Here is a 25,948-nt window from a genome sequence, read left to right on the forward strand (position 1 = left end):
AAACCCTTTATAACTATGCCTCCAGTGTAAAATGGTTTAGTTTGTTCTTCAGCTGTCCTATTTTTTGTGTTATCTTATATTATATACTGTAAATCTCGGCCATGTTTCATTTTTCTTTGACATTAAATCCAATCCAATAGTGTTGTAGAGAGATTACATCTCTTGAAAGCAAGTGGTACAGATAACTCTGGCTCATAAATATGGACACAAGAACTGTCAATGTATCATTGCATTGTGCAACACTAGAAAACAACTTTACCTTTGAATGTGATGGGAAAGGAAGTTACTAGGTAAAAATTGTGTGTCAAGTGTTTACTTTGTGTGGTGGAGTGTAAGGGTAAATTCAGACCCACCAGACATTTCGGTGATGGCCATAGCAGCCTGCCATCAAAGTGCTGGAGAAACCAAATCAATTACATGAATGAAGCAAATTTTCTGAAATTTCTGCTGTTAATCTTCATTTTGAAAACCCTATGGCCCTCTATACACATGAGACTGACGTCGGCCAAAGCCCTCTGATATTGACGGCTTCAGCACACAGTGTAGTGTGTATGGGGGCCCAAGACTCTTCGGAGATAAGGATCCGGCGTGTCCGTTTTTTGACTGCTAATCCTTTTGTTCTCTAAGAGATAAAAAGCCACCAGAGACATCTGTTAGCGGATCTCTGGGCAGAGTGAGCGCTCCTGTATATGGAGGAGTCCAAAAAGATATCTGCCAGCTGAACGAACAAACAAAATATAGTTACACCATTATCTAAAGTGTATGGGGGGGGGCTTAAGGAGTTCAAAGAAAAGCAACTAGTTACCAGTGAATGTAGATTGGTTTTACACCAAAGCGGCCATATACATAAGATATTTATATGCATGCTATTAGCAGATCCAGCTAAATTTGAAGAGATCTGCTGGGAATCTGATTTCTGTGGCGGCCATATAAGTACGATTTATAGCATATGCATCCCCAATAAAGGAGACCATACACCTTAAATAGCTATTGATTATGACCTTACCGATTCACATGCATGCTTGGCATACTGTAAATTCTAAAAGAGTAGGAGGTATAAGCCACAAATCCCACTGAAATCTGTATAAATTAGGCAGCAGGGAAGCAGAGAGTTCGTCTGCTATTTATGTATGCCAATAGACCTCTAGAGAGCAAGATCCTTCTGCCCTTATGGCCTCCATATACATTAGACCAAACCTGATTTGTGGGCTTGGCTGACTAATCAATGTGTATGGGGGCCTCCTGACTTTACCCCTACACATGATGTAGGGGGAGATAAGGATCTGGCATGTCCAATTTTGGACTGGCGATGCTTTTGTTTTCAGCAAGATAGGCCAGAGGAGTATGGCAGCGGCTCTCCCGTAGAGTAGTCTCTACGGGAGAGTGCTCGGCAGAGGCAGTGCTCCTGTGTATGGAGGAGTCAAGAGAGAAACTGTAGCCGCCAGCTGAATGGTTGGCCGAACCATTGCTCAGCTGACTGCTGTGTATGGGGCCCCATACATTCGATATTTAGGATCTAGCTGGGACAATATGTATAAAATGTACAGAATAACATAAAATACAGTTTTACTCTAGTTTTATACTATTGTTCCCAAGTCATGAGTGAGAGAATAAATGCCTCGTGCTGAGTGTTGTTTATGTGGGTTCACATCAGTCGACTACTCTATCTCAGCTCATTTTATGCCAGTAAAAATAATCAAATGGTTTCCTATAAAATAAGAATGTGAGCTATGTGGATGGCTATCCTAACTTAGAAGGTGACTCAGGTATTAGGCAATGCAAGATTATAAAACTCTACCCATTTCTCTAGTGCAAACATTTATCTTCCTAATTTCCTTGTTCCCCATTACGAAATGTTATTTTGCAAGTTGTGTAATGAGTGTCAAAAGGTTTTTCCTTGATAGACTTCTGATGTCTTGATCAAGGTAAGGTCTCATGACCGTTTTCTCCCCATCCGAGAAAAACGGTCCGATGATTCTGATCACAGTTTGATCATAGTTTGATCGGAGTAGAATCAGTTTTTCTCAGACATGGAGAATAGAAAAAAGTTTCTGCCCCCTCTCTATTCTGTCAGTCCGATGTCATCGGAATATGGTCTGATTTTTTTTCATGGACCCATAGACTTTTATTGCCGATTTTGATCTGGCACTTGGATGAAAATTGGACATGTGCACAGCCCCATAGAATATCAAGGGTATGAGTGCTATCCATGAAAACCACGGCTAGCACTCATCAGAGAAATCAGTCATGTGCATGAGCCCCTAAAGTAATGCTTCACCTTTGGTGATATAGCCAACGATCTAGTAATGTTATCTTATTCACTTCCATTACAAGCGGGAAATATGTGACTTCCCAGTCTTCGTACTGCAGATCCATCAGCTGAGCACAAATGCTGTGTAAATCAGCTTCTTCATCGCAGCGCTGACATCGGTCCTGATGGTGCCCACCAGTATATATATCTCTAAAAAACTACAAGAAGCAAAAATGAACAAAAACTCTGCTGTAAAAAACTAAAAAACAAAAGTGCATTTAAATAAAATAGGGTTCTTAGTAATACTGTTTTTTATCAAAAATAGTATAAAAGCCATCCCACCATTGCACGGTGACCCCATATTCGGGATGGTCCTACTCTGTCTACCATGTGTCAAAGTTGACCTCAGTGTGTGAATAAGGGCAGACAACGGACCTTGTCCCAAAATGTGAACACCAGCCCAGGGAAGCTCTATGAATGTGATTTCCAGCTCAAGGAAGGGAGGCCACACCCTGGCTTGCACAGAATGCAAAGATACAAAGAAAAACCCCACAAAGACTGAGCTTGGTTTAAGTTGGTATACATGCAGCACATAAATGCATGTTTAAACTGGCCATAATTCAGAAAAAAAAAACCTACAAGAAGCAAAAATGAAGAAACCCTGCTGTAAAAAAATAAAACGCAAAAGTGCATTTAAATAACATAGGGTTTTTAGTAACAATGTATTTGATTAAGTATAGTATAAAAGCCATCCCATCTATCAGCAACACAATTACAAAATATTTGGAATGAAATAAAAATTTGTATGAGATAATTGCTAGTTATGAAATTAAGGTGGCACCAGTTCTCTTTCCTATGATTTTTGGCAAAGCAATAAATTGTAAAGGTGATTGACAAATACTTGAAAAGTGCCCATGGATGTTCTGCCCTGTTCTAAGTGTAGGAGCTGGGACAGCTCTGCCTAATCCTCAGATGTCAGCTTTCTGTCATCCCAGCATGTGACACAAAGCTTGTCTCTCAGCACAGAAGTATTAAGAGACTGGAGTAAGCCAGGCTTCTCCTTGCATGCGTGTACGTTTGCTGGGGGACAATGATTGCTGGATATCTTATTCTGCTGAGCAAAGAGACCATGGACTACTACCAAGTATTTTTGGAAAAATGGAATGTGCTAACAGTATGATTACAATGTAAAAAAGGCGTAAATGTCTTCTGATCGGGATTATGCTTTTGATACACCTGTCATCACCGCTAAAGCTCTAGGATTCCAGTTACATTGGCCATCTTAATCGCAAGGCCTCCTAAGGTGGATATATCAGAGAGGGGATCCAGAATCACGAGAGAGGCCTCCTTGTAGAATATGAACAGCGGTGCACAGGTTAACCTGCCCAAGAGTAGGGTTTTGTCAAGCAGCTCGCTCAAGGAGAGGTCTGAGCACTCTTTTTTTCTGTTTTACTACTACAGGATGGAAGATGAGGCAGTTCTGGACAGAGGGGCTTCGTTCCTGAAGCATGTCTGTGATGAAGAGGAGGTGGAAGGTAAGATCATGAATCTTTCTTTGCATTTATGTAAATACCATACATTGCTACCATTACATTAAAGGGAATCCCTAAACAAAAATTAGAAAAAAATTCTATTCAGCTGATTAATAGATATATTAGTTTCACTTAGTGTCTTCTAGTCCTAAATAGCAAATATGTTTTATAATATATGTCAGGTTCTGCAAACTATGGTATAGCGGATTAGTACTAAAACAAATATCAAAAAATTTAGTTTTTTGCTATTTTGTTAGAGTAATTCATAACAGGGATTGTTAGTTTTAGGGACTCATTTGCAAAGTGTTCTCTTAGTAATGCTCAGTTAATACAATGCCCACCCCCATTGGAAGTCCCTTCAGCGGGACTTCTGGGAATAAAGTGTAAAAGGGGGTTGATCAAATTGGGACCTCTAAAGTCTGACTTTCTAAAAAATGTTTTCATCATGACTGTTAAAGGGGTTTTCCTTTATGTAATCTTTGGTGGTCTATGGTTAAGCTCTGGAGTTGCTTGAAATCACCGTTAAACAACAAATACATTTGTGTAACTAGTTCAGAGGTGTGAATATTACTGTCAGGTTCCCTTTAGTTTAAGTCTATGAGAGCCTCGTTCTGAGTTCTCAAAGACTTACATTGAGAAATTGACCTTTAGTCCAAGCAGAAGACGTTGTGTAAGCCGGCTGGTCACAACTGTGGTCACATGATCCAGGAGAGGATCGGAGCAGCGCTGGAAATGGTAGAAGACATCGACCGGTAAGTATTTCCATGCACTCATGCACATTACTGATTGGTAGCAGAGGTGCAATAAACAAACAAAATTCTACAGTGCTCCTTAACTCTTTAGGAGCCATATTGAACAACACAATGTATACAATGTTAACAAAAATACAAAACTAAACAACCATGTATTTTTGAAGTTATCAGATATTTGTAAAATTATATTTGCAGTCAAGCTTATTTCTCACATTAAATTTCTGCAAAAAGGGTCACAGTATAAAAAATGCTGACATGTTTAGTAGGCAAAGCATCATATTCCCAGCCGTCTTTTGTGATAGTGTTGTATTTCAGGAATATTTCATATAAGTAAAAGATTTGTCCTAAAGTCCTAAAAATTATTACTTCCAGCTGACTTGTACAAAGGACATGGTGCAACCAGTTTGTACTTACCTGACATGTTGGCTTTGTAAAAGGATTTAAGACATGTCTGAAGTAGCTAGCGGTGTGTGTCTCCATAAAGGACATCTTGGCTTCTCACTCATAAAATACTCTGATGAGTCAATTCTTACATACAAGTAGTACCACAAAGAGGTGACACCTTGTAAAACATAGTGCCCCTACCAATATTAGACGCCCATGTCTGTTCATACTATGCCTCACATTAAGTGGGGACTGGGAATCACTATTTTCTTGAGGAGATTTATATCTTTAAAAGAAAATAAAGCTGTTCTTAAGCAGTTCTTAAGACTTGTCATCTGGCCCAGATAAGTTGGTGAAGCTCTTTTAATTAAAGATACACACACACACACACACACGAAATGTAGTATTACAAAAACACTGATAATATACTTTCTTCCTATACCACACATTTTGTATGAGACAAGCTATTCTCCGCATGAAACAATCTTAAAGGGAATCTAAAGTTTTACATATGTCTCATATATCAGACCAAAAATTAGTTTTAGTTTGTAGAATACGTCATATGAAGTTTTTTTTTTTTTTGGAGAACATGTCTAGAGACTTTGGAATATTTTATGCAGAGAAGGAGAATGTTTGTTTCTAAACTAGGGCAATAGTGACAAGAGGTTTTCCGTGACTAAAGCTTTAATATGTTTTCCCAAACCCTGTGCCTAAATGCCCTGGCCAAAGCACAATGGCGTGTTGGTGCCCCTCCTAGTACTCATAAGTTGGTGCACATAATTTATAAGCCCCCTCTTTCCTAGCTATGCACCTATCTTTGTATAATTTTTAAACCCATTTATTCATTACTACTATATACTAGGCATCTATAACGGTTCCCATCTTCTCAAAACAGGTGCAGGCCACATATAGTATAGATATGGGAAGTTGTTCCAAACATCTTGGAGAACTAACCACAGAATTTCTGAGGATGTAGACTTGCACAAATCCTTCTCTCTCTTGATGTAATCCTAGACATACTCGATGATAGTGAGATCAGGGCTTATATCATCACTTAACTCCTTATACTTCTTTACGCTGAAGATGGTATTATTACATGATGGATAATTAAAAACTATCAAGGAGGTGTCTGATTGGCTCCAAATTTATCCCGAAGCAGGACAACATTCAGCCAATGTAATTAAGAACTACATTCAGAGCCTTGATCTTAACACCATAAAGTATGTCTGGGATTATATGAAGATACATAAGGATTTGCACAAACCTACATTTTTAGAAGATATGTGGTTACTTAGTACTCCAAGATATTTGGAACAAACTCAAACAAACAAACCTAGAAGAATTGATGATTAGATTTCATTCACTTTGCATTTTGATAATTGATAAGAATACACTATTAAAGGGGTTGTCCTGTCTTAAATGATAAGTCTGCAGTCACTCTGTATGACTGCAGACTCATGAATCTCCCAGCGCACGTACTGTGCACTGCGAGGATTCGCCGGTTTCTGAGCCGGGACTGGCCAGAACCCAACTAGTGGACGTGACCTCGCTCCATACACTTGTATTGAGTGAGGCTGCGCCCAATAGATGGCCGTGTTACTAGATGGGGCGCATCTGCAGAGTGACTGCAGACATCATTTTAGACCAGACTACCCCTTTAATATATATATATATATATATATATATATATATATATACAGTACAGACCAAAAGTTTGGACACACCTTTTCATTTAAAGATTCTTCTGTATTTTCATGACTATGAAAATTGTACATTCACACTGAAGGCATCAAAACTGAATTAAAACATGTGGAATTATATACTTAACAAAAAAGTGTGAAACAACTGAAAATATGTCTTATATTCTAGGTTCTTCAAAGTAGCCACCTTTTGCTTTGATGACTGCGTTGCACACTCTTGGCATTCTCTTGATGAGCTTCAAGAGGTAGTCATCGGAAATGGTCTTCCAACAATCTTGAAGGAGTTCCCAGAGATGCTTAGCACTTGCTGGCCCTTTTGCCTTCACTCTGCGGTCCAGCTCACCCCAGACCATCTCGATTGGGTTCAGGTCTGGTGACTGTGGAGGCCAGGTCATCTGGCGTAGCACCCCATCACTCTCCTTCTTGGTCAAATAGCCCTTACACAGGCTGGAGGTGTGTTTGGGGTCATTGTCCCGTTGAAAAATAAATGATGGTCCAACTAAACACAAACCGGATGGAATAGCATGCCGCTGCAAGATGCTGAGGTAGCCATGCTGGTTCAGTATGCCTTCAATTTTGAAAAAATCCCCCAACAATGTCACCAGCAAAGCACCCCCAAACCATCACACCTCCTCCTCCATGCTTCACGGTGGGAATCAGGCATGTAGAGTCCATTCGTTCACCTTTTCTGCGTCGCACAAAGACACGGTGGTTGGAACCAAAGATCCCAAATTTGGACTCATCAAACCAAAGCAAAGATTCCCACTGGTCTAATGTCCATTCCTTGTGTTCTTTAGCCCAAACAAGTCTCTTCTGCTTGTTGCCTGTCCTTAGCCGTGGTTTCCTAGCAGCTATTTTACCCTGAAGGCCTGCTGCACAAAGTCTCCTCTTAACAGTTGTTGAAGAGATGTGTCTGCTGCTAGAACTCTGTGTGGCATTGACCTGGTCTCTAATCTGAGCTGCTGTTAACCTGCGGTTTCTGAGGCTGGTGACTCGGATAAACGTATTCTCAGAAGCAGAGGTGACTCTTGGTCTTCCTTTCCTGGGGCGGTCCTCATGTGAGCCAGTTTCTTTGTAGCGCTTGATGGTTTTTGAAACTGCACTTAGGAACACATTCAAAGTTTGCCCAATTTTTCGCACTGACTGACCTTCATTTCTTAAAGTAATGATGGCCACTCGTTTTTCTTTACTTATCTGCTTTTTTCTTGCCATAATACAAATTCTAACAGTCTATTCAGTAGGACTATCAGCTGTGTATCCACCTGACTTCTGCACAACACAACTGATGGTCCCAACCCCATTTATAAGGCAAAAAATCCCACTTATTAAACCTGACAGGGCACACCTGTGAAATGAAAACCATTTCCAGTGACTACCTCTTGAAGCTCATCAATAGAATGCCAAGAGTGTGCAGAGCAGTCATCAAAGCAAAAGGTGGCTACTTTGAAGAACCTAGAATATAAGACATATTTTCAGTTGATTCACACTTTTTTGTTAAGTATATAATTCCACATGTGTTAATTCATAGTTTTGATGCCTTCAGTGTGAATGTACAATTTTCATAGTCATGAAAATAAAGAAAAATACACACACACACACACTATATATTTACTGTAGATTTTTTTAGAATATATAATTTTAAAAAATGTGAATATAAAACAGTGGGTGGTGATAGCAAGAAGTGGGTATCACAGACACTAATGATATATGACTGCAGAATATTTCTGGTGAGTCAGTAACACTTTAGCCCGGGTGAATGTGCAGCTGGTGAATTCTGTAAAAACTCCCCGTATGAATGAGCGCTCACTGCAGAAGCTACAGATGGAACAGACAGCTGCTTTACTAACCTCAGGTCAGAGAAATGTGGATACAGTGAGAGGAAATCACTACAGGGGAATTTCAAGTCAACTATATCAGCATGAGAAAGTCTTAATAAGTGATTGACCAGACCAATCTCATATTACTGAAAAATTACATAACTAATCAATGTGTTCAGTGGAGTAAGAAAACCCCATTAAAGACATTTTCCGGTTTTAAGTAAGCAATGCTGATTCAGCGTAGAAATGAGCAGTTCTGGAACTTTTTAATTTGCTAAGGGTGAAACTCAAAGTATTTATGCCAGTTTTCTTGCATAAGAAAGTCACAGGTTTTTTTTGTTTCTTTAACACAAAAATTTAGCAACTTTTTACATTTTCTATAAATGGTGTGGAGCAGTAGTTGAAGGGGTTTACCAAGTTTGGAAAAAAAATTGTCCTAATGGAGGAAATGCCATAACATAAAAAAAGCACCAGCATCTACATTAAAGGGAATCTGTCGCCAGGATTTTGCTATCCCATTTGAGAGGAGCATGATGTAAGGACAGAAACCCTGATTCCAGCGATATATCACTTAGTAGGCTGGTCGCTGCCATTTTTATAAAATCCCTGTTTTATCTGCTACAGATCTAGCACTGCTCTGAATACTGAGCTGTGTACAACACCATCCACACCACTGATTGGCTGATTTCTGCCTATGTGCAGTATACATAAAAAACTGCCAATCAGTGATGAGGCGGGGTTATGCAGAGCTCATGAATATCGAGGACTACATGGCAGCAGGTTTACTAGTCCTCTAGTGATAATCTGCTGATAAAACAGTGATGTTATCAAAGCTACAGCAAGCAGTCCAATAAGTGACACATCACTGGAATCAAGGTGTCTGAACCCATATTATGCAGCATTCAGGTTAGGCTGCAAAAACCTGGTGACTGCTTCCCTTTAGATCCTCCACCACTCCAGTACTGATTTTCCTACAGTGTTGATCTACGACCAGTGCAGCCAATCACTGGTCTCTGTGCTTATGTTCCCTACACGTCAGCAAAGTCATCAAAATGGTGAAAAATGTTATGCACCCAATAATAAAGATATTTGACTCGCTTTTTATTAGGTCATTAACAAGCAGATTTATATAAAACCAGAATGCGCCGAGCATTACAGTGTGAGCTATCTTTTTATAAAGAATCTGAATTGCAGAACATTTTCTTATGTGGAATATTACAGCGAAGACAACTGCTGTTAGTCATGAGAATATTGTTAATATGAATATAAAGATTTCATCTTCTTGGTATCCAATGTAGATGCTATTTCTGCATAACATTTCCTACAATGCATCAGGGTATAAGCAAGATAATGTTATTACTTATTATTAAGCCATGCTTTCTGGAAATGCTAACATAATGAATAATCCATATTACATTAGGCCTCTGTTTTACTTTAGTAAACGTATTTTTCTGCAGTCCTGTTTATTAACTCCTTCACTTAAAATATAGTGATTAGTACATTACAAAGTTCTGGAGTAAGAATATCTATACCTCCGTCACATACACATCGGGAGTTATATTCACAATCTGTATAAAATTAGAAATAAAGAGAATTACTATAGATAGACATATGGATAGATAGATGTGTGATAGATAGATAGATAGATAGATAATAGATAGATGTGTGATATATAGATGGATGGATAGATAGATAAATATGTGTATAATCAAAGCAAATGGGCTTTATTGGCAGGACTAAGTACATGTTAGCATTGCCAAAGCAAGTGGTAAAATATTGGGGAGATGGAGATAGGGACACATCCGGTGTGGAAATATATAAACATGTACAGAAGTAGGTACAATAAGTACTCACACCCTTACCTTTGGTCAGTGGTGTATTGTGGGTTGTCAGTGCCCAGGGCAAAGCAAGAATTGCTCCACCTTACCCTATTAATGAGTAATATGCCCCCTTGAAAGAAATAGTGACATCTTGAAGCAAATAATGCCCCCTGAATGCCCCATTTAGAAAGGATTAAGGCCCTCTTAAAATGTAATTATGCCTCCTCAGTGCCCTCTTGAAAAGTAACAATGCCACCGTTGTGCCACCCTCTACAAAAAAACCCTAAATGTTTATACTCCCTTATCAAGTGACCGAATCCTCTTCTCCCATGTACAGAAAGCAGGATGGCACAGGTGGTGCAATGTAGTGACGCGATTGCACCGCGTGTCCCGGTACACTGACGACAAAGTGCCACTTGACCAGTGATCTGGGTCACCCAGCCAGAAGTTTGGGACATGATACTCAGCTAGCAAATCACCTTCTATGGAGCTCACATTCAGAAAATAAAACCTGAAAATAGTATTTTCTTTTTTCCTATGAAATTTTACACCCCTAGCAAATTTGTCCCCAAGGCAACTGACCCTGTGCCTCCCCACACTATGCCACAGCCTGTAGGCAGCATCCGTACTTTGATAGGCCACATATCAAATCCGCATGGATTTTTTTCTCACAATGGGCTCCTGGCACCTTCAATTATTGTGTAGATATAGACATTTTTTTGGTCTTCAATCTGCACAGATGTTGGCTGCATTTCTGTACACTGGACAGCATAATGCAATTTTTTATGTGCAGATGTGTTCTTCCTTTTCTTTTGGCCCAACATATGCTGAGATGAGTGGTGCAAACTGACCAGCCTACTGTATATAAAAAACAAAAAACAGGTTTTTATGATACTCTGTAATGAGATGTACGGTATATGCTATATGTGCCTACATGTGGCCAACTATTGGTTGTGATGTAAAATGCAACCTATCAAGAATTTTACGAATATGCCACAGTACTGTGTTGAATTTGTCTTACCAAAAGTTGTCTTTCCTAACCAATTTCACGAAAAGGTAAAAGGTGATACATCTGTTCACCTTGGGATGTATACAAAGTTGAAAAAGCACAAGAAGCCTACAGTTAGGCCACATTCACACGTTCAGTATTTTGTCAGTATTTTACCCCAGTATTTGTAAGCCAAAACCAGGAGTGGGTGATAAATGCAGAAGTGGTGACGTGTTTCTATTACACTTTTCCTCTGATTGCTCCACTCCTGGTTTTGGCTTACAAATACTGATGTAAAATACTGAACGTGTGAACAGAGGATCTACTGGAGCAGTGTGGTGTGCTCTATGGTAGGGTGACCTTTTTGGCATTAGTAGGGCATTAATTGGTCACTGCAAGAATTTATAATTGGGCACTTTCTGGAAGAAAAATGGAATGCTGTATCATATCAAAACGGCATTGTAGTATGATTTATATGGGGAATGTATGGCACAATTTATATTGATACTGGGGCATTATTTAACTTTTTTTAGCATTGTAATAAGGAATGTATCTGGACATTTTACTAATGTTAGCTTCTGGTCTGCTGTGATGTCCATAATTTATGGCATGGTGTCTGCCTTGGAAGATGGAGTCATCAAGGAGCCAACTATAAGGCTGGAGTCACACAGTCAGTGCTGGGATCAGAATACCCGGCCCAGCTGCCAGATTTCCAGACATGACTTAACGGCCTGATAGGCAAATATGAAGCACTTATCTGAGGTCAGCAGACCTAGTGGTCTTCCAATTAGAAAATGCTCCATGTTTCAAGGATGTGTGAAACCAGTTGACCCTGTTATCCCAGAGCTGGCCTATTTTTTTCTAAAACAGATTTGTAATACTTTACTTCAACAAACTCAAATTGCTAAAAATGATAAATCTCTCAGCTAGTAATTGTGTTCAAGTATCTTTTTTTATGTTCCAGCAGCAAATCCTCTTAAGTATTGTCACAGTTACAGAAACATATTTTTGCAATAGAAAGAGATTGGCAAAAGGCACAAAGAGTCACAGATCAAACTCGCCAATGCAATTCTATGGGTCCATGAAAAAAATCGGACTGCAATTGGATGCCATCTGCGTGTCATCCACGTGCCATCCATACGTTGTCTGTTTTTCATGTTTCGTTGATAGGAGTAGATTAAGGAAATGTAAATGCAAAAAAAAGGAATAATGAAGCTCTTATTCTATGTTCACACATTGCATTTTTGCAGCATTTTTTTCTGCAGGCAAAACCTGCTCTCTTGAGAGTAAAGAAGCTGCTTACAGGAAAAGCTGCTTTAATTGCAGCACCTTTGTGTTGTTTTTTGCTGCCGAGTATATGTGTCGTTTCTCTACAGTACAAGTTAGTTTTATTCCCCAAAAACGAAGCATGGTTGCTTTTTTGCAGCATTTTTGCACATTCACATTGCTTTCTATGGCTGCAAAAAACGCTGCAAAAACGGACCGTTTTTTACTATAAGTGAAAAATCACTGACGTCTGAATGAGGCCGAATTGATTCTTCTTACTCTGCTGATGTTCTGAAATTGAAAGTTTACTGTATCGTGAGGATGATTCACATTTGTAATATTAAGTTGTAATAAGAAGCCCCTAAGCACCACCACCCTTTTTTAAGTTGAGTCAGTTGTGACTTTCCTGTCCAGGCCAGATGCCATGTCACTCCTACTATTCAGGATGATGCGTTTTAAATCAAGTTTGACGAGTTTAGCTCCTCAGTGGAAGTTTCACTAAAGGGACAAAGGGTAAATATATCTGTATCTGTTTCTGAGGTCGCTCCTTAGAACTGGCACTTTTCCAAATGTTGTTATGAGCCCTGCGTCACAATAAGTGTACTTACTAAGTAAGCTAGATGCCTTGTATTGTTTCCAGGATTTGCTAAGCATCTGGCTCAGATGTAATGTTTGTTGTGTGTCAGTAGGAAGCAGGATCAGAAGCAATGAGGTCACAAGCAGCTGAGAATCTAATATACACAATGGTGAAAGCAGATTCATTAACATGCGCTCTGAAGCTAATTATAATAATCCGTAGCGTTATTACATGTCTTTGCAGTCTGCCCCCAGGACTATTTGTTACTTTTAGTTTCTTAAAGTCGCACTGTCATTTAGCAAAGACACCTTCAGGAAAGGCACCTACAGTATCTCCATAAAATGTTAAATAATGAGTGCTCAGAGGATCCCCACAGACGAGGAATGTAGGGTGCTGTATACTTTACCTAGCATACAACTGGAATGGACCTGGGAGGAGCAAAGTAAGTTCCTGTCTGTCGGTCTCCTCCCAAATGTTCTTTTCAGTTGGATGCCAAGTTTGAGTATGATTTAAGGGGGGCTTCCAAAACTGCAATAGTGTTCTTTAGGTCACAAATGTTCAACCCATAAAAGTGAATAGGTAGAAAAATATAATTTAGGTGGCGCTTGGGTAGAACATGGTAGTTGTTGAATCAGCTTCACTTTGAAGGTGGGAGATGGCATCAGGAGAGAACGCGCTCAGGGATTGAGCGGGTTAACGTTGGCTATAGGAATCGGCAAGGTGGCGATGCGCTGTCCAGGAAAAATATACAGTGCAATATTTCAGAAAATATTACCTTTATTGAAGTCCACAAACTTGTAATCTGTCAATTTGTGGACTTCAATAAAGGTAATAATATTTGCTGACATATTGCACTGTATATTTTTCCTGGGCAGAGCACCTCGCCAATTCCTCTATAAAAGTCAATAGGACTCAGCTGCAGCATTAGGCACAACTACAGCACAGCACTGTACCTGGATATAAAATGAAAAAAGGAACTTAGCCCTCGCTTGCAAAAAAAAATCAAATACTCATCAATCAAATATTAATGGCCTATCCGAAGGACAAAACATCCATATTACATTTCTTAACGAATATTTGCCATTGATATGTACATGTACTATCTAGTCTAGATGTCAAATTTTTCTGAGACTGGCCTTTTTTATTTTTTGTTCTTGCGCCACTCCATTCCTGATTTATGGCCCATCCTCCTTGTATGTAAATCGAGTCTTATTAGCCAAGTGGGTGTGGTGTTTGAATCCTGTTAAGAGAGACCAAAGTGGTTTTAAAAGCAATCTAATTCTGGAAGAAAAAAAAATATTTTCAGATTTTATCACTTTATGGTTAAAGATGACCTTTCACTAGATTTTTTAATTTAAATCAGGTATCTCCTCTAATTGCCACTGCTTCACTGTTTCTTGAATAGTTTTTATTTTTCTTCTGTGCACCAAGGTTATACCCCCATGGAAATAATGGTGAAAATTTTCCCTTCAACCAATAAGCACGTTCCACAGAACTTTTCTGTGGCTGTGGCCATGTTTTAATGGGCCAGCATCAGAGGAAAGAAACGAAAAGCCCACAAATAAGCTCTTTGGTACATGCCCAGTTGGTTGAAGGGAAAATTTTGCACCATTATTACTGGGGAGCTTAACATGGAACGAATGGGGCACAGAAGAAAAATAAAAAGTTTTCCAGAATCAGTGGAATAGCATTAATTTGAAGAGGTGCTCAGTTTAAATTAATAAAATCCAGTCAAAGGTCCTCATTAATTTCTCTTTGTAAATAAGCTTTTGCTTGCTTGTATCTTGGTCTAGATAAAAGTTGTAAAAAATACTCTTATGGCTTACCTCAGCTAGTCAGACATCAGCACTTATTCTCTAACCTGCTCTGGAAAGTGGAGCATTTTCTCTGATGGCCCCTAAGATAAAATTTCGATAAATGTGTTGACAGTTTATTGAAGTTTTGTCAACTATTATACCAACTATTATAACATTGCCCACTTTGAAGAGGAACATATAAATCATAGCAGCATTGTTTTAATCTGCATATCAGTTATATACATATAACATATATTAGAGATGAGTGGATCTTTTGAAGTTTGAATTTGCCAGCTCTGCCAAATTTTCACCAAAAGTTTGATTTGCCCAAAATAAATTTACGCAAATATAAATTCTGGAAAGAATGTAATTACTCAGAACATAGAGAGAGAGAGAAAGGGAGACAGGACCCCGCTGACCATAAGAGCTCACACACAACAGGAAAGAGAAAGTACCCCACTGACCATAAGAGCTTACACTCTACAGGAGAGAGAGGACTCCACTGACCATAAGAGCTTACACACTACTGAAGAGAAAGAGAGGACTCCGCTGACCAAACTACAGAAGAGAGAGAGAGAACCTTGGTGACATAAGCGCTTACTCACTACAGAAGAGAGAGAGGACTCCGCTGACAATAAATGCTTGCACACTACAGAAGAGACAGAGAACCCTGGTGATATAAGAGCTTACACACTACAGAAGAGAGAGAACCCTGGTGACATAAGAGCTTACACACTACAGAAGAGAGAGAACCCTGGTGACATAAGAGCTTATACACTACAGAAGAGAGAGAACCCTGGTGACATAAGAGCTTACACACTACAGAAGAGAGAGAACCCTGGTGACATAAGAGATTACACACTACAGAAAAGAGAGAACCCTGGTGACATAAGAGCTTACACACTACAAAAGAGAGAGAGAACCCCGCTGAAATAAGAGCTTACACACTACAGAAGAGAGAGAACCCCGCTGACATAAGAGCTTACACATTACAGAAGAGAGAGATGACCCCGCTGATATAAGGAATTACACAGTACAGAAGAGCGAGAGAACCCCGCTGACCATAAAGCGCTTACTCACAGCAGGAGAGAGATAGAGAGGATCGTTTCACGCAACCTCGGTCCACAACCCCGGTGTTTTCTGGCCATGGACAGAAGCTGCCCGATGCAGCACATTTTTTGCCGGCCTGGCGTAGCATTATTTGTTCGGTATACTGTGGACATGTCATGTCTCGCCAGCCCAGCTAATCATAAGATGAGCCTGGACTAGATTGTGGACTGGGGTTGCACAAAGTGATCCGCTCATCTCTATTGGTGACCTTAAGAGCTCACACTGTACAGGCGAGAGAGACTCACCTATTGACTCTGGAGATAGAAAACATCTCTGCTGCACAAACTGTGCTCTGCTGGGTAATGTTGATCTGTGATGGCCCAGGTACTGACCCCTACTGTACAAGGTATGATAGTCTGTAAGATGTCATAGCTGCAGAGCATAATGGGGACGCCTGTGCGGCCACACAAAAATGCAGTAGCCCACTCTCTGATGCTTCAGCAGTGCGGGAAATGGTGCAAGTTATTTGTTTTTCTTTTTTGCTATCCACAAATTGAAACTTAGGCTGCGTGCCCACTATGCATTTTTCATGCATTTTTTATGCGGAATTTCCGCAGCGGAAACGCTTTAAAAACGCTTGGTAATACGTGCGCCGTGGTCCCCAATGATAATTCGCATGTTCTGTGCACATGCTGTAAAATTTTCCTTGCGGAAAAATCCGCAGCATGTCCATTATTTGTGCTTTTCTGCATGTGGATTTGAGGTCACAATGCATTTGAAAAACACAAGTCAAATCCGCATGTAAAAACGCTGCAAAAATGCTTAAAAAAACGCTTGTAAAATCCGCATGCGTTTTTACTGGCAAGGACATGCAGAAACGCTGCGGAAAATTTCCGCTTCAATTCTTCATCGTGGGCACATAGCCTCAGAGTGTTTGCTTGAACCTGCAAATTTCAGGAAATTCGTGTCAAACTTGATCCTCTGTGGATTGATCTGCTTATCTCTATATAATACACATTTAGTTATTATTTACTTACACGTCTGCTTCCATTGTATTCTTTCAAGTATAAAGTAAATGTGTTCCCTATCAAAAGTTACATGATACTATTTTTCTCATTTGTGGTAAGTGCTTATGTGGCACCCCAGGGGTCTGGTTTCCACAGTAACAGCAATGTTATGTCTGAGAGCAGGTGGGAGGTCTCTTGGTCAGGGATCCTGTGCATGCCACACCTCCTGCCCAGTCCTGGGAGGGGAAGAACTTCCCCTATATAAACCTAGGGCTGAGGCAGGGTTAGTGAGTAGAGAAGAAGTAGAGACAGAGAAGAGAAGCAGATCTAGGAAAAGAACATCAGGAGCTCTGTGGGAGCAGTGCTATAAGGAGTCAGGGCTGGCAGCTGCAGAGCTCGCCCTGACTGAGAAGCTATCACCGGACCCGGAGTCCGAGGCTGTGGGGACTAATCTTTACCCAGCAGCAGAAACCGCCCGGCAGGGGATTTCAGGTCCTCTGGCCAAGAAACCCGAAGGCACGGTCACACGCGTGGGACCAGCACCGCCGTCGTGGAGCGGACGCCACTAGAAGGCCCCGAGTCACCGGCCATACGGGTGAGCACCACACGGTACACTCAGGGACGTGGGCTACTTATACCCGCCTCTAGCAAGGTAGCCAGAAGAGTACAGTCAGTTTGGGAGGCCTACAACTCCGCCTGGCCAGGGGAGATCCCATCTGCTCAAGGACTGACCAGGCCCCGATCGCTAGCCAGTACTCCGGGAGGGTCTATCTTTATCACCAGTAAAGACCCTGAATTACACCGCATCGTCTCTGAGTGATTCCTGCTACCCCCATCATCCACGTCGGCTGCCCTGAGGCCATACCCCTCCCGTTGGGGGTGATACTATCACGCTGCACAATCCTACCACCGGCCTCAGCGGTCTGCCCTGCAGCGGCAGCTCCTTCGCTGCATTCAACGGGTGGCGTAGTCGTCCAACATCTACCGCTAATACATCGCCACTCAGTTTGACTCCCTGGGCACGGACCGGGTCACCGCCACGAGACTACAACCCTCAACAGATCCGGCCCCGAGTAAGCTCCCGTGCGCGCGATGCCGCGCGACGAAGGCCCAGGGGTGCGTCACTTAGTTTATTACAAGTCTAGTCTTGTAAGAGAATTGATCCTGCTGAGCATGTGCAGCTGATCTGGACTGCAGTATAAAGCATGGGGATCCATCAGAGTTTCTGATATGACAGGAGGAGTTCCCTGTATGCACAATTACTAATCTGCAGTCATTGACCATACTGTGGCTGTGTCATAATGGAAAGAAGGTAAAATGAGGCAAATTGTAAATAGCAATATGGCCGGAGTGAAAGGAGACGCTGCACTTTAATGTAACAAGTTCATGCTTTATGATTATAAGCCTTTCACTTCAGTGTCTTCATGAATTCCAATAAATTTTCACCTTAATGTTTTATAGTCACATATCCCATGGTATAAAAATATTTTTGTTATAATACTTGTCTAGTGCAGCGATTCACTTAGCTTTTCATTGCTTCGAGTTGCTGTAAAAGTTAAAGACTAACTTTATTTCTTCTAGTATTTTTTGGGACATGCTGGTAAAATAAGGCCCAGATTGTGACTATAAACTTTATCCTATCAGTTATTACCATGTGGTTTCTGGCGTGAAGGTTTTCTGGGTCTCGTTACCAACCCTTTTACTGGGTTTTATTTCAAATCATCTTATATGTTTATAATGTTGGCAAGATGAGACCATCAATTTAGATAAGAGAATTATTATGTCCAGGTAACCAGAAGTAACAGAACAGTCAGAAAAGATGCTTGCTAAATAGACTATATTATACAAGGTCAAAAGTTTTATGAAAATGCCAAAGGGAGATGTAACCTTAGAGTGAGTTAACTCAGTATGGAAAGATCTGTAATATATCAGTCTATGTATGGCTGAATATTATTTTGTCAATTGGTTTGTGTTAGAATTCGCATCCACTAACATTAGTTGGTATACTACGTCTACTAACACTAACCAATGTCGGCCTTTTAATGAATGCTGATTGACGCGTTAAGGGTCAATTAGATTGTCCAGTACACAGGGAGATGCTCGTCTAACAACAATAATTTACATGTCGTCATTAGAGCTGGTACGAATAAACGTCAGCAATCTGTGGTCACTGGTCTGATGACGTAGCGCCAGGTAGAGAACCATGAGTACTCTCCATAAGTTAATAGTGGTCATTTTGTAACTCATTATATTAATAATGCCTCGTTCTGTGCCTCCATATTTTAATAATGCCCCTTTCTGACTCTCCATACATAGGATGGTACAAAATTATAGCCTCTTAATCATTACCAGGCGAGCATAACACAAATTTATTAACTTAAAAAACACACCAGCTATTCAAAATTTATCTATACACTACAAATGTTCAAAGTGATTTCCATCCGTGACATGGTAGATGTCTAGGCGGTAGTCCGGTTCTGCCCATAGTGTTGGTCACAGGTTGATTCACCAATGTTGCACCGGTTTCCATGATCGCCAGATCTAACACCCTGGAACATTTTTCTGTGGGGGTTACATCAAGGACTCAGTATATATCTTTTCCCGAGCTATGGTATCTGAACGACCTGAAACAGTGGAGTCTATATCCGATGATGAGCTGGCAGGGGTTTGGGCAGAGTTGGACTTCCACCTAGACATCTGCCGTGTCACCAAGAGAAATCACTTTGAAGATCTGCAGTGTATAGATAAAACTTGGTTAGATGGTGTGGCTTTCTTGGTAATAAATTTGTGTTATGTTCTCTCGGTTATGAATACTGAGGCTTTAATTTTGCTTCATCCTTTCTGAACCACCCTGTACTAATAATACCTTCTTTATGCCTGATTCCAGATCAAAATAAAGCCCTTAGATGCCACTATATATTAACAATGTCCCTGATTCTATACTCCAATTGCGTCAACTAAAAAAAATTATGAGATTCATCTAACCACACTGCCATGATTAGTGATGGGGCTACCCTTCTCCTTCCTGCAGTTTTCAGCCCAGTATAAGTGGCAGGATGAAATGACATCTTCCATGTACAACTGTCTTCTGATAGGCCACACGCCTAATGCAGAATATGCCTTACTAGAGTAAGTGGCAGGGAGCCAAGGACTCTCTGCTTCACCACAGGTAGGTATCAACTGTACATGTGCTCCGAGATTGCATATTCAGTTGAGAGCTGTGTCTACTTGTATATGCGAGTGGGTTACCTTCTACCCCAGGCCTGGTCAACAGCGCACCCTGTGCAACCAAGATTGTTACTGTTTTGCTTATTCTTCAGTATTTCAGTGGCATGTTTAAACAGACTGATGATTAGGAACGTGTCTTCTTATGGACACATTTTGGCACAATATCATCTTGTATAAATATACCTGTAGATATTTTACTACTGACAGATATAAACTGCAGAGATCAGGAGTATATTTGGTCAAGCCGTACATTTAGGTCTTTGGTGGGGAACACCCATGGCAAGTGGCCCCTTCAGTAATACTAAGCTTACAATCTCTGTGTCTTAAAGGGAACCTATCACATGAAATAATACTATTATGCTGGAGATATGAGGTTATTCTGCATGTTAGTAGCGTTCTGAACCTGCCCGGCTCCCACACTTAGAGCCCCACTACCTGGAGGAGATGAACTTTATTCATCCCAGCAGCATCCGACATTCAGTCACCGCTCTGTGTATAAAGGGCATCGGCTGTAACCATGACCCCGGCACTGACTGACATCAGGCTCAGCATGAGAGCTCAGTTGTCAATCACTTCAGGGGTCGCAGTTTATACCCAGAGCGGTGACTGTACCCTCACCTGCACCACCCCTATGACTGAAAGCCAAATGCTGCTGGGATGAATAAAGTTCATCTCCTCTAGGTAGTGGGGCTCTAAGTGCCTGTGCCATGCAGGTTCACAATGCTATTAACCTGCAGATTAACCCCATATCTGCAAGTTAATAGCGTTTTTTCACGTGACAGGTTTCCTTCAATTGCAGTTGACAACAGCTGGCCACATTGCCTATCCTGACGCGCCTCTTATCAGCAGGCAGCCCTAAACCCAAGCAACAATAGGACCTGTACAGTGAATGTATGGTAGAAATTAAAGAGACAAAATGACGTTACACGTCAGTCATTTTTATGCTAGTTTAAAGCTGTTGTGCACATAATTTTCAACATAGCATAGAGATGACCTTGAGAGAGACTGATTAGGATTTTTTCCAGTCTTGGGCCATATTGTATTTGTAAGGTAGATATCTTATTCGGTACCCATAGAATTCTCTGGTCTTAAAATGTACCACTACTGTATGTGCCTGATTTCATGCAAATGCATATGGAGGTTCTATAAGAATACGAAAGAAAGAAATCATGGCATTGATTCTGAGAGGTGAATCCTATGCCACACTTGCGTAGGACCCTTAGTTCATACAGATGTGTACCAAGGACTTGTAGAGAGTCAATGTACAGGGTCAGTGCACTTGACAATGTTGGGTGCGTTAAATACTTTTGCCTGAACTCCTTTATTTATTTTTTTTTTGGTGTGTGGGTCCATCTATAATGTAAAAAATATAAACTTTTCACTAGATTGAGTTCCTAATTTTGAAATGTTAGAAAAATAGTCTAATGCCACGTTCAGTATTTGGTCAGTATTTGGTCAGTATTTAGTTTCAGTATTTATAAGCCAAAACCAGGAGTGGGTGATAAATACAGAAGTGGTGACGTGTTTCTATTACACTTTTCCTCTGATTGTTCCACTCCTGGTTTAGGTTTACAAATACTGATATAAAATACTGACCAAACACTGAATGTGTGAACGTGGCCTAAAACTTATAGCGATTTGTATTATTGTAAAATACTTTCCCATTTTATTTTGTCTCATAATTGGATGGTTAACAACTGGACTGATATTGCGGCTGTGGCAAGTATTTGAATGGGCACTTAGTCCTATTCTTCTGCATTATCGTTATCAAATACACACAGGATAGTTGTTATGATTTGTTTCCGGTAGCGATCCTAAAGTGCTCCACTCCCATGGATAGGAGTTTGCATCTTGTTAATTGTGCCGCAGAGCTTGGCAGAAGGGTGTTCATTTGTAAGATGCAGATAACTAGATAATTACGGGGCGATTACACAGCACTTACTTTCTGCTTGATAATCCGTGTATAATAGACCTTAATTGCAGAACAGTTATGCGACTTCTGTGCGTCCTGTAATGCTGGATGTTCAAGAACACAGTGTCACATGATGGCCCCTGAATGGGTCACGTAGCGGTGGGATTGGTGACACGTAGTAAGGACAGAAACGTACAGTAGACGCTATAATACATATGACAACTAAAGCTTCCTTTGGTTAGTTTAACTAAGACATTTTATACTATTTGTGCTGCTGATGACCTTGAGAGAAACGCTGTTGGACATTGACTGTAATGACTTAACAGGTTTTTTACAGTCTAAGTATGTGTAACTTTATCACCGTGCTTAAAAGTCCTAAAAATATTGTGGCAACGCTGGCAAGCAGAGTTTCATCTATTGCTACAATTACAGCTTTCGCCAGTTTTTGCTCTTATTTTATTCCTGTTGCTCCCCTGCGTAATATGCTTTTTTTTTTTATTTGTTCCAGATATAGGGGCCTTTTTATTTTGTTGAAGGCAGGAAGACATCCAGCAAAGGAAAGGACTATAAAACATTATTTATTAGTAACTATTAAAATATCAAATTGGAAAAAATAAAAATAAACACACTAGGCCTACGCGTTTTGAGCACTAAGGACTAAGAGCCTTACTGTTTGAAACGCATATAACTAGTGTGTTTGTTTTTATTTTTCCCCATTTGATATTTTAATAATTGCTAATAAATAATGTTTTTATAGTCCTTTTCATTGCGGTTGCTGGCTGTCTGCCTGCCTTCTACATGATCAATTTCATCCGGGAGTCGGCCCGTGGTCTCTGTCCGTGCACCGCACCCGTATTAGATTGAACGACACCTGGACATAGTGGTCTTTAAACAGGGATGCGGCTAACAGGGTAATTATGCAGAGTAGCCTACAGTCACGCCCCTGAGAATCCCCTGAGCACCTCCCCCATCGTAAACATTACAGAAATTAGCGCAAAATAAAAAGGCCCACACCTCTGGAACCGAATGATGGATTTATATAAAGAAAAAAAATAAAAAAAAACACTTTAAAATATTATTCAGAGGAGAAGCAATAATAAAATAGGAGCAAAAATAGATAAATAGGACCTGACACCAGGTCAAAAGTTAAGGATAGATTCTGGACTAAGCAAAAACAATGTTATTAATTGTATAATGAGCTGCTTAACAGTTTTCTCATGTATTTTCTGTATCAGTCCCTTACTGATTTTAAGACATATACTGTTTATTACTGTGTGTGTGGATATAATGGCATGTACTGGGGCAACATCACCATCAGACACTAATATAAAAGAATTAGGGCTTTGACATATTAAGGCCCGAGAAAAGAACCTCGAAGTTATCAGACCTGACAGCAGCCGAAGCTTTAGTGCAGATGCTCCATTTCTATAGGCAAATATCGGTCAGCTGTTCCACTACCATTATATGTCATTACATCTGGTGTAATAGATCAGTGGGCATTAATAAACAGATTTGCAAAAAAAAAAAGTGAAATTTTATTTTATCATAATGGAAATCATCAATAATACATCCTGCACTATAGGAAATCAGTGGTTTCATGTTTAATGTGTTTTTCTTCTGCATTTTCAGCATTTCCGTCTCATGTGGCTGATAAAAACAGCAAGTGGCCTGTGTGTAAAAAATAGTTTTATCCTAGGTTTGGAAACTGCTGAAATTTTTTTCTCTATAGTTATTACAGGGAAATAACTATCAGGTGGAAGAGGTAGCCTGGTGCCTGAGGGAGCCCAAAGGCAACTGTGCTACAAGACACCTGTATTAGGAATAGCTAATAGTGGGTGAGGGACCCTGTTATAGAGTTTGCATCGCAGCCCAGGAGCTTTAAGGTGCACCAAAGTGGTACCCAGTACTGCTTTTTTGACAAGTGCTTTGGGGTCAGAGCTATTCCAATTACTTTTTAAAGATTTTGTAATGTAAAGTAAAGACATGGCTATAATGGTGCTGTAATACAGATTATAATGATACATCTGGGGAAGAAATCCGCTTTCTGGTTCTTCTTTAATCGCCATTTGAAGTTTTCTGCCAATTAGATTTCGGTGCACAGGGTCCGGACTGTACATAGGGTCTTCTCCTCCCTGTCTGTAATTCCCCGGCCCCTCTGCCTGCCTCCAGTCTTTGATTGACAGGTCACTGCTTTTTCAGTAACCTGCCTCCTCTGTTTTAAATCTCCTTGTCAATGGGGTCAAACCAATGCGGTATGTCTAAAAATGTTTACTTGTAGGTAGGGGCACCCAACCATACAACTCATAAATGAACTGTCTCTAAATATAGACATTTGAAATCATTCATAAAATCCAATTGTAATTCAGTTTTTAAGCAGTGCAATAAGGATGCTCTGCATAGAAATATTCAACCTTGGAAATATGCAGAGGCCATCAGTCGGAGCGTAGTATCATTTCATTCATGTCTTCTACTAATTTAATTTTATTCTCACCTTATAAATAAATATACATATTTTTAGAGCTCTTCAAAAACTGCCCGACTTGATCTTCAATAATGGCATAAATTAAATGGTCACAGTCCTTTTAACAATCTTTGCATAAATCAATAGTATAGGCAAATATAAGAATTTGTAATATATCTTATAACAGGAATGCGCTTCTTTCTCCATTTCTGGTCCACTTTTCCTCTTCCCACATTGTCTTCTGAACTGACCATCCACCATGAGAAACAGCTAAAATTTCTTATGCTGAAAACATGATAGAGTACAAGCTTACTGAAGCTTGGGATGTTAATATACATTCATAGCAAAAAACGTTGAGACTGGCACAAATTCTTCTATGGTTACCAAAAATTTTAATGTTTTGTTCACAGAGTCACTCAGCTATCCCTTTTGCCCTGTGACATGGTCTCCATCATACTGGAAAAAAGCAGTGCTCAATACCAAATTGCTCTGGAATTGTTAGGAGAAGTTGCTCCTGGAAGATGTTTAGAGACGATTCTTAATTTATAGTAATATTCTTAGGTATAATAGTGAGTGATTCCACTCCGTTAGATTAAAACCAACCCCACACATGAATAGTCTCAGAATGCTTTATTGTTGGCATGACACTGGACTCATGGTAGTGCTCACCTTTACTTCCCCAGAAAATCATTCTTCCAGATGTCTCAAACAGTTTGAAGGGGCTTCATTGGATAAAATAACTTTGTAGGAAGTACAGGTATTGGACTGCAGAGGAGTGGTATAAAGTTATTTTCTCTGATGAAGCCCCCTTCAGACTGGTTGGAACATCAAGAAGAATGATAGTCTGGAGAAGAAAAGGTGCTAACTAAGTGGCTCGGTGAACAAAACATTGGAATTTGGGGTCCACAGCCAGGAAAATCCCCAGATCTCAATCCTGTTGAGAACCTGTGGTCAATATTCAAAAAGAGTGTGGGAAAACAAAACACAGCGATTGTGATAAACTCCAAGCACTAATTAGGCAAGAATGGGTTGTCATCATTCAAAAATTGGCCCAGAAGCTGATATCCAAAATGTCAGGACAGATTGTAGAAATCTTAAAAAATAAGAGGCAACACTGTAAATATTGTATCTTTGCATAAACTTGATGTATTTGTCAACACAAGTTTAAAAACTTAGTCAAATGAGACCTCCTACTTGACTAAAATAAATACTGAAGTAGCAGACTTTGTGAAACCAAAAATTGTGTAATTCTCAAAACTTTTGCATACTATAGATAGACGTTGGATGAGCAAAGAGAAAAAAACTCACATCTATACCTGCCCTACTTTGTAATATGATCTGTGATGCTTTTGTTGGTGTGCAACAGAGAGACAGGAGAGCAGGAATCTCTGAATGTATGGAAGATTC

At 40.1% G+C, this 25,948-nt stretch overlaps 1 protein-coding gene across 7 annotated transcripts in view; it reads left to right on the top strand.

Moving 5' to 3' along the window:
• The window catches only part of SLC4A4 (solute carrier family 4 member 4), a 290,540-nt gene that overhangs the window by 68,139 nt on the left and 196,453 nt on the right, over positions 1-25,948 (top strand). For 6 of the 7 annotated variants that reach the window (XM_073637824.1, XM_073637832.1, XM_073637837.1 and 3 more), the window contains exon 3: positions 3,713-3,786. The exons of the other annotated variant lie outside the window; for it this stretch is intronic. In XM_073637824.1, the coding sequence (XP_073493925.1) occupies positions 3,713-3,786 (74 nt within the window). The remainder of the gene's footprint in view (positions 1-3,712; positions 3,787-25,948) is intronic. 7 annotated transcript variants of the gene reach the window in all.

The sequence above is a fragment of the Phyllobates terribilis genome, unplaced genomic scaffold (assembly GCF_046119375.1).
Source record: "Phyllobates terribilis strain yellow unplaced genomic scaffold, ASM4611937v1 Scaffold_1__5_contigs__length_1240528914, whole genome shotgun sequence".
In the NCBI taxonomy this organism is placed as follows: Eukaryota; Metazoa; Chordata; class Amphibia; order Anura; family Dendrobatidae; genus Phyllobates; species Phyllobates terribilis.